Source organism: Natator depressus, chromosome 27, assembly GCF_965152275.1.
Source record: "Natator depressus isolate rNatDep1 chromosome 27, rNatDep2.hap1, whole genome shotgun sequence".
NCBI classification, from domain to species: domain Eukaryota; kingdom Metazoa; phylum Chordata; order Testudines; family Cheloniidae; genus Natator; species Natator depressus.
In genome coordinates, this window is record NC_134260.1 from 69172 (window position 1) to 78797 (window position 9626).

General features: G+C 54.1%; 1 protein-coding gene across 1 annotated transcript; it reads left to right on the forward strand.

The window, feature by feature from the left end:
* Positions 1-8094, forward strand: LOC141978354 (maestro heat-like repeat family member 5). Its single transcript, XM_074940387.1, has 11 exons — positions 1-102; positions 1159-1349; positions 2451-2588; positions 2748-2865; positions 3403-3546; positions 3928-4104; positions 4826-4980; positions 5494-5616; positions 6005-6107; positions 6321-6609; positions 7451-8094. Exons 1-7 carry the CDS (start codon positions 1-3, stop codon positions 4874-4876), a joined length of 921 nt encoding a protein of 306 aa, XP_074796488.1. The 3' UTR covers positions 4877-4980; positions 5494-5616; positions 6005-6107; positions 6321-6609; positions 7451-8094.
* The last annotated feature ends 1532 nt before the right edge of the window (positions 8095-9626 follow it).

Below are 9626 nucleotides of genomic sequence, written 5' to 3' on the forward strand. Positions count from 1 at the left end.
ATGGGTGAAGAACCACAGCTCACCAGGGAGGTGCTGCAGCAGCTGCTGGACAAGCTCCAGCAGAGACGCCGGGAGGAGAAGAGAAGCCATGTGTCTCTGGCTGTAAGTGAGATTTGACATGTCACCTTGCGAACCCGCCAGAGGCACAGGGAATATGGTGCATCTGTGTGTGTGTGCGAGTTTCACCTCTTCTTAGCTTCAGGCCATGGCTCCACCACACATTGAAGCCGACCTAACTTAAATGGGCAGACAGCGATTCCATCCCTGGTGTGTGTCCGCACTTTGCTGCTTGTGTCGGCAGTGCACGTCCTCACCAGAAGGGCTTGTCTTGATTGTAGGGTCAGGGTGGGGCATTGTGGGAAGGCTCCTGAAAGCCAGTTGACGAAAACGACGCGGTGTCTGCACTGACGCTGCATCGACCTAACTGCATCGGCCTGGACTCTCTGCCACTTGTGGAGGTGGAGTTACGAATTTGGCACCAAGGGGCAGTTCTGACGACGGGAAGGAAATTCCATCCTTAGGGGGATGCAGAGTGAGCGGCCTTGCGTTGACCTAACTCTGGAGTGTAGACCAGGCCTTAATGTGTCCTTGCCACTTCCAATCAAACCAAAGAGGTGTCAGTAAAGTTTCCCCCAGGTCAAAGTTACACATCTGAAGTGGTTTATCTGCTGGTACCCTGGCTCAGTTGTCTTCTGCTCCAGATGGCCCTTTAGTGAGCAGGTGCAGTTCAGGTGTCTCTTGGAAGTCTCCAGCTTTCTGGCTCTGTAAACTGTGGCTAGAAATCTTCCCAACATGGCATCCTGAAAAGTCCAGTACTTTTGACTGGGCCAGAAACACTGGGCCTAGGAGAACGGATCTCCTCAGGATGGTTTCAGCCCTTCCAGTCATGGCTGGAAAGCCAAAGCACAGGCTCTGCACCAGAAAAAGAAATCATGGGGAATAACCTCATCCAGACTCTTCTCATCTTTCCATCCTGCTTCCGTTCCAGGAATGGGGGAAGGTTCAGAAGCCTCCAAATGTCCCCACCCCTCTCAGAAGCCAATACTGTTTTGTAATACGCTGGAGAGGAAAGGAGACATGACAAAAGGACAATAGCGAATGGCAATGGGGGCAGGTGGCAGATTGGGAGAGCTGAGTGAAATTCTTTCCCCCCTCCAGGCAATGAAGACCATTTATGAGCTCCTTTTCCTATGGGGATACCGAGAAGCCATCCTGCAAATGTATCCCCAGCTGCTCATTCTCTGCGTCAGGCAAGTGCAGTACGTGCTGGATCTTCACTTGCCCGGGACCTACATGGCCAGGCAGACATCCAGCCCCGAGGAGGGATCCAGCTGCCTCAGCCCCCTAAGGTAATGACTGAAAGGAAAAGGAAGAACAGATTTGTTCGGCTAAACACATGGGGGCTGTTCATGGCCATCAGTTGTTCGGGTGCTGTCATTAGCCCAGGCTCAGTTGGGAGCAGGTCTCTCTTGAGGGAAAAGGGTTGAGAGCCGTGCATTCTTGTGAGTCACACTCGCTCATCTGACGCCGTCCACAGGCCAGCTGCTTTCCCTACACACTCAGGCAGCAGCCATGTTTGTGCATCCATCCACGTCTGCCACCCGCCAAAGGGTCAGTGCTTTCCTCAGTGCCTGCTGAGCAAACCCGTGGGCCTCTCTCCCCGAACGCGGACAGAGCCACACTGGCAGCACATGGGGACAGGCACCGCAGGGCGTCAGCCTCACAGGCAGACAGGAGGAAGAAGGACCAGTTCATCTGGTTCTGTGGGCACAGTTAGGGGCTTCCATCTGCACGGGAAAGAGAGAGCGCCAGAAGACACCTCAGGTGGCGTAAACTGATCGAGCTTTGCTCGATTCCACCAACAAAGGATCTGGACCCACATGCCCGCTTGAGTCCTGTTACCTGTCACAGTAAAGAATCATAGAATCATAGAATCATAGAATATCAGGGTTGGAAGGGACCTCAGGAGGTCATCTAGTCCAATCCCCTGCTCAAAGCAGGACCAATCCCCAATTAAATCATCCCAGCCAGGGCTTTGTCAAGCCTGACCTTAAAAACTTCTAAGGAAGGAGATTCTACCACCTCCCTAGGTAACGCATTCCAGTGTTTCACCACCCTCCTAGTGAAAAAGTTTTTCCTAATATCCAACCTAAACCTCCCCCACTGCAACTTGAGACCATTACTCCTTGTCCTGTCATCTTCAAATATTCAACCATCGTGAGTGATGACACCAACCATCTGAAGAAGCTACAGGGTCCCTAACTGGTTCCAAACTCAGTGAAACTGCAGTGTAGACAGGGTATCACACTGGATTGATCCTTGGGGAGGCTAGCTACTGCTGAGCATGCTGGGTGTCTCAGGACTTGTGCAGATTTGCCATGCTTGGGGCTGATCTCATTGCTTGACACTCTTTTTTGTTTGTTTGTTTGTTTGTTTGTTTTTGTCTTTAGCACCTCAGTGGAGGCTGTGAAGACGCTTTTCTCCATGCCCGGCTACTGGAAGGAATTTGCCAGCATCCAGTTTCATCGGGGTTGGGACATGATAGCCTCCCGATATCACTACTCGCAGGGGGTTGGCCTGATTGCAAGGTAGGAGCTCAAAGTTTCCTCTTTTTTGGGTCTCTCTTGGGAATGGGATTTCCGTGTGAAATATTCCTCAGTTCTAGGCTGCCAGCTCAGCCCAGCAACTTGAGCTGAACGCTCTCTCCCCCTTGAGAATCAAAAGGGACTTTCTGTTCCATGTTCCAGAGCCATGATCGAGTTTGAGAACCCTCAGCTCCCTGCAGTTTTCAGAGAGGCAATCACCATCGTCCAGAGTGGGAAGGAGGAGGAGCAGAGAACTATCGCCCTGGCTTTCTGCACTGAGGTGAGATTCATGAGTTGACAGGCAGAAGTGGGCTTTCTGGAGAGCAGCTCAGGACAGTAAGCTCTAGGCTACATTGTCAGCAGCTTAGCAGCCCTACCGCCAGCTAGCTCCTCTCCGCACACGGATGGTTGCGGAGCATGGCAAAGAGAGGGAGGGAGAGACAGGGTGAGATTGCTCCTGGCTGGATGTGCCTAGATGGGGTTATGGGACAAGAAGCCATGTTTCTCCAGTGCCCCAAGGCCATGCTTCTCTCCTCACCTTTTCCTGGGGTTCTGCTTTTCTTCTGCTCCACGGCTCTCTCCATGGCACTCAATGAGGTCTGGAGATTCCCCTTTCCCTGGGGGCTTATTTGTGACTTGTGCATTAGTCTAAATTTGGGGAAGGAACCAACTGAAACAGCAGCAATTGGCTCCCTACTCACCAGAGACTTTGCATAGGAGGAAGTGGCCCTTTGGGAAAGACGACTGTCCAGGGAACAGACCCCACAATAAGACCTCAACCTGATCCTCAACCTGATCTTCATTTGGCTCTTGCCAGTTTCTCCAGAGTCCTTCCATTGACACCATCCTGACAAGATCAGTCCTTCAGGCACAGCTCATGGACTGGACCAAAGATGCAAATTCCATCATACGGAGGCTCAGTCTGCGAGGCCTTGGCAGTATTGTGTTCCAGCCAGAAAAGGTGAGAGCCGGGGATTGCCCAGGGGACCCAGGAAGCCAATGTCCATCAAATAGCTCAGAAATGAGAGGGAGAGCCACACACAAGCCTTGTTGTTTAAAAGACAGCCCTCAAATGGTGGAGGTGCTTTCGGAGCAAATCAAGGCATGCCGTGCTCCCTGCTCCCGTGAGCTGAGCCCTGATTGCAGATGGGATGCAATGGGGGAGGCGGGGTGAGCAAAGACAAAGGTGACAGTGAGCAACTGGCACAGAGTGACAGGAGAATGACTTTCTGCCCCGTTGGGGGGCTGTGCCCTCTGTGGTTTCTCGTCGGTGGCAGTGGTCCAGCATGTGCTCCAGGCTGTCACCTGGGAAAGTAATGAGCTGCCTTCTTCATTCCGGCAGGTGCAATTCTTACGGGCCCAGCTGCCAGCAATCCTGGCCGTCTTTTGTGACAGGGATGGAGGGCGTGTCCTGGAGGCCATGCATAAAGCTGCAGACATCATCCACCTCCTCAACAGGGAGGGGCTTGGCTCCATCTCCCAGGATATTGCAGTCAGCCTTCGCCCCTTCATTGATGATGTAAGGCTTGGAACCCCCTCAAAGAAGCCCACTCCCCCCCTCCACCTGTCTCTGATGCCCTTGTCTCTCTCTCCCCATCCCCTTCCTCCCGCCCCTCAGGCCTGCCATGGAGCCTCCAAGGACTGCCCCCGCCATGGGTGGGGAATCTCCTGCTGAGCCACCTCCCTGTCAGAGCTCTTCTCTCCAAAGCTCAAGCTCAGTGCCATGCTCCCAGCCCCTGCTGCAGCCTGGCCTGGGGGAGAGGGGGCCTGGCCCTGGGCAGATGTCTGGAGAACACAGGCTCCCAAAGAGGTAGAGATTCTCAGCAGGAAAGAGGTGGGTCGGGAATGGCCCGGCTCTCAGGGGCACCCAAGAGCAAAAGAAATGCTGTCTTTTGGAGCAGCCAGTCCCTGCCAGGCTCCAGCAGCTGCTTCTCCCCTTCCCCACACCAGTCTCCAGCAGCCTTCCTGCCCTCTCCCCTCATCTTCTCGGGTTCTAGGATCCTGTGCTCTCCAGACAGAAACTGCCTCTGGGACACCCTGGGCTGCACTGTCCCGCACAGGGTCTCAGGCCCTGCACAAGATGTCTATGGCGCTGGCCTGGTGGCCTCCCTGCTCCCGCCAGCCAAGGTAGTTCACACAGGGGGAACCGGAGCAGCGTGCGCATTACCACTCAGTGGCGTTATGCTCTGATGCTGCCTGGCTGTAACCGGGGGTCCCCACCCCCTGTGTGTCATTGCCAGGGGAGGGCAGTGTGCGCTCAGCTGCCATTGTACTGCTTGGCAAGGTGGTGAGCAGGGTGCAGGACCCCGACAAACCCTTGGTGCAGCAGGAAATCATCCACTGCTTGCTCCCCCTGCTGCTGCATCTTGAAGACCAGGATGAGAGTGTGAAACTGGTAAGTGCCACGGTCATTATTGCCTTAAGAGCAAAGAGCCAGTATCCCCTGGGGCCCCCACTCCATTCATCGCCAGAGCCCCTTGCCCAAGGGGAGTCTTCTCCTCCCTGCTTCACTCCATGCTGGAGCTAAGTGCCTCATCCATCCTCACAGCACACAGCACAATTGGGAAGAAAAGCCTTCTTCTGGGAAAGAGGAGGGGCATAGCGTAGCGGGGCCGGGAGGACTGCTGCTGGCCCCGGCATGGCCCAGGGCCTGCGTCCCCCTGAAGTGCGGGGCCCCCCAAAGCACGGGGCCCTGGGCAACCGCCCCAAACCATCCAAAGGACAGGACAGCTCTGGCTCTCTCCAGCCAACTCTCCCTTTCCTCTCCTCAGCACACTCCTGTGGAGAACAAATTACAGGAATCTCCACTGGCAGGAAAAGCAGGAGAACAAGGGACGGGGAAGGTTCCATGTCCCCCAGACTATCCCTCTCTCAGGGAGAACCCTCTTGGTCTCCTCTTCTCTTGCAGTCATGTAAACTGACGCTCTTCCGCTGCGCAGTCTTCCTCAGGTGGGCTCATTTGAAGACGCTCTTCCGCAGCATGGCCTGGGATGGCTCCTCACAGCTCTTGAAGTGTGTCTGGATCTGCTTGGTAGGTGAATTCCTTGTGCCTTGAGAGTGCTGAATGGGGACTTGAGGAAGACCTTTCTAACCCCACACCCTGAGTACCCATCCGCTTCGGTCGGGCTGCAGGACTCCGTTCCAGGCTCTCTGCTGGCTCACTTCGGCAGGAGTTACAATCCGTTCACATTGTTGACAGTTTTCTCCACAATTCTCTGACCTTCAAACTTTTGTCTTTTCAAATGAAAGCTGAGGTTCTGGAGAACACAATAGGAACTTCAGAGGGGTGCTGCTCTGGTGTATGGGTTCATATTGGCGGTTGCCATGGCCTGGCTATATGCTTTGGCTTTTCTGGACTATTCACTGTGGAAAGAACATGTCATTTCTATATTGTGCATTTCTTCCTTCTTTCTTCCTAGATGCAGAACAACGAGAGTCACATCCCCAAATTCCTGTTCCAAGCCTTACAGTACCTGGAAAGCTCACAGACAACAATAAGACATTCAGCAGCCCGATTCATTGGTAAGCAGAGCAAATTCACTTGATCTTTTCTCAATGCTTCCTTCAGAGCCCTTTTCTGGACGGCTGCTCTGTTCCCTCCAACAGCACCAGAATCCTAAAATGGGGTGTGTGTGTATGTGTGAATTAACATGTATTCCAAGATGAAGGGAGCAACTTAGCTGAATCAACTGCACCAACTTCCCCCACCCACAACAACTCTTTGGCTGTGCCTAGGGGAAACCAGCAGGATGTGAATTCAATCTCCTGTGGAAATCAGCCTCTCAGTAACTTCTGGGCATCTGATGCTTTCTCGAACGTGCTTTGTGAACAGATGTAAGGAATGTCTGGAATTTCCCAAGCGTGTCTTGGGGGAATGGCTGCGTCATTAGCAGTTTTCAGCGAAGGATCTGAAAAGCCATGAGACCCATTGTATTCATACTATGTCTAGGAAATACTATCCACCATTACTGCGATTTGTTGTCTGAAACAGTGAATGAAGATGGCATCTCCCGCCTGTATGAAGGTAAGGAAATACCTCTGTGTGTTTGGGCCTCTGTGGGAAGCACAGGGGTGCAGCACAGGGCCTGAACACAGCTTTGCATGTGTCCCTCTCAGTCTAAGGACAGCGCTGAAGGAAGAAGGGTGGTCACGCGAGCTTTCATCAAGGTCCCACAATCTGTGCACGGGAGCAGGGGAATTCCATCCCTAGCTCCTAGTGTAGACGTAGCCTTAGAGCTGTGTGGGGAGACTGTCTTCATCAAGGTCAGAAAGTCTCTAAAGGAAGGCCTGACCGAATTGAAAAGGGCTCTTGTTATTCAGGATGATGATGATGATGACGATTCCCCTCTGTAGGGAAAGATTCATCACCTGCCCTCCCTGGAATGGAGTGATTGCAGGCCAGGGACCTTCACTCCGAGATTGGTTATCAGCTCCTAGGAAATCCCATGAGGGCACATGGGTAACACTTTTCCCTGTGAGCTCTTCAGGAATGAAGGCACAGGGCCACAAAGGATTTCAGGAGACGTTAGGAGCCGAAATCCCTTTGTGGATCTCGGCCTAAATGTTGGATGGTTTAACGTGCCTGCCGCTGTCACTTGCCTGTTCCATCCAAAGAACAAGTGCCCCCAACCGTCTGTGTGTACGGGTGTGTGGAGGAGTGTCTGCCAGCAGAGGGGGAAGTTAGGCAAGAATGGGGTCTCCTCTCTGTCCAGGGCTATTTTGGGAGGAGCCGAGTTGTTGTTCTTGTGCCCTTAGAATCTTGGGGAGCGAATAGCAGGGGGCAATGGCCATCGGAAGGGGAGGTTTCCTAGGGGCCAGTCACATCAGCACCATGGGGTTTTCAACCCATTTCCTCTTGGTTTCAGCTTTTCACGAAGTGCCTTTGAAATCGGACAGGACTACGTGGTACATACTCAATAGATATTATAAATATTTGCAGCAGCTTGAAAATCTCGTGTTGGGTTCTGCATTCGACTAGGGAACCGGGACCGACACCGAAGAGCTCTTTGTCCTGCTCTGGTAAATACAAAAGACGCTTCTCAACTTTTTGGTGTCCCTAGACTCTGTTTGCCAGAAGCTGGGAATGGGGGACAGGGGACTGATCACTAGATGATTGCCTGTCCCTTCATTCCCTCTGGCATTGGCCACTGTCGGAAGACAGGATACTGGGCTAGATGGACCTTTGCTGTGGCCTTTCTTATGTCCTTATGTTTGGAACCGGGGCTGAACAATGAGGTGGATATCAGCAGATGACCCAAAATGATGTCGATTAGTCAGGCCTAGAGAAGACTTGGAAGAAGTTCAAAGGGATCGAAGAAAGCCATGTCACTGGGCAGCACCATGGCAGATAAAAACCAGCGCTGACCAAGGCAGGACCATACACAGAAAAGCAGTGAGGTGAAAGACTCCTCCATATCGTTGGTGTCAGAAGCCAAAGCACGGCTGGTTGGGCCCAGTGGTTGGAGCAGTGGCGCTGAGGCCTCCTGTTCAGAGTGGTGGAGGCCGAGCCGAGGGGAGCCAAGGGTTGGAGCCGGAGTCAGGAGTCAAGAGCAGGATTGGAACAGGCTGGGGAATAGGGCAAGGGCCGGATTAACGATCCCCGGCCAATGGGAGCTGCGGGGGAGCTTAGCCTACAGGCAAGATCAGCTCCCGGGACAGAGGTTCCCGGTGTGGTGCTCGTCACGCTGACGTGGCTGGCGGGGGGAAAGGAACGGCAGTGTGCGGAGCCGCCTCGCCCCCACCCCAGCCAGGCAGGGGTTTAGTGGCTGCAGCCTGGGCCCCCCTTAGCCCTACTCCTTTCCTGAGTGCACCATTGCCCCACTTCTGCCCCATTCCCACACACTGGTACAGGGCAGAACCCTGGAGCTGATCTCTGAAATCTCTCTCACTAGGAGGAAGTCACTGCAAAGGCAGGACAACCCCACCTTTGGGCACCATGGAGGACATCTCATCCCACTGCACAGAGCCCTATATTCACACAGCTTCTCGCATGTGATTCCCTCACTCATCAGAGCCAGGCGGAGAGAGGAGAAATTCTCCCCGACTCCCTTTTACCATTGCCAGCCCACAGGGGAGCGGAGGTTGCGGGGGGTTGGGTGCTCTCTTTAAGAAATGCCAGCTCTCAGGGAAGTTGCCAATGAGCATCAGCAAAGTGGGGTGGGGTTGTGCCGTGGAAAACTACCCTGCTTGAAGGTTTTGTTCTTCTCATTTGGGTTCCTGCCCTTTCTCCCTCTTCCAGACATCGAGAGGCCAACAGCAGCCAATTGAGCCCACCACTGATCCCATCTCTTGTGAGACGGCAAAGCAGCTTTGCATGGGAAGGAGGAGACAGAAGAGGCCGAGCAGCATGTGCCGGGCTGAACCAGCCACACAGAACCCCATAGTCTAAGCGGAGAAAGCCAAGCCCCTCCCCAGCCCTGCCGGACATGCTCCAACTGGAGCACCAGAGTGTAAGGGAGCAGCTCAGCTCACGCTAGGCAGACCGCTGAAAATGGAGGATGCACACTGTAGGCTCCAGTCCAGAAACAGCTCAAGCCCCTGACTGCAGAGCTCTGAGGCGCCGAGACCCAGCCGCATCCCCGGGGGCCTGCAGACATGCAAGGGAGATCGGAGACTCTGGGAGTTTCCCACGCCGGGAATCCAGAGACCCCCAGCCCATGGCCTAGAGACATCTCCTAGGAAGTAACCTGGGTGAACTAGCCATTGTCATCCCCAGGCTGGATCCCCACTGACTCAATGGCAAACACATTGGCCACGGACGAGGCCCTGGGCGAGGAGCCGGTGGAGTAACGAGGGCCTGGGTCCACCTGCCCTGGCTGCCCTCCATCCTTTGGTGGCTGCCCACGTCCCCATTAACCCACTAGACTGCACAGCCCCAAGAGGAGGGGCAACCATCTTGCCTCTGAACTCTCAGCCAAACAGCCCTGCACTGAAGGGCAGCTATACTGACTCCGGCCGTTGGGCCACACAGCATTGAGGGAGAAAGTAACCATATTGTCCGTTGCCATCAGGCCACACGGGCGTAAGAGACAGGATAGAAAT

Coding starts and splice junctions, on each gene's coding strand:
- LOC141978354 (XM_074940387.1), top strand. CDS start 1: ATGGGTGAAGAACCACAGCTCACCAGGGAGGTGCTGCAGCAGCTGCTG. Junction 2,589..2,747: donor GGGGTTGGCCTGATTGCAAG/GTAGGAGCTCAA, acceptor TCCATGTTCCAG/AGCCATGATCGAGTTTGAGA. Junction 2,866..3,402: donor CCCTGGCTTTCTGCACTGAG/GTGAGATTCATG, acceptor GGCTCTTGCCAG/TTTCTCCAGAGTCCTTCCAT.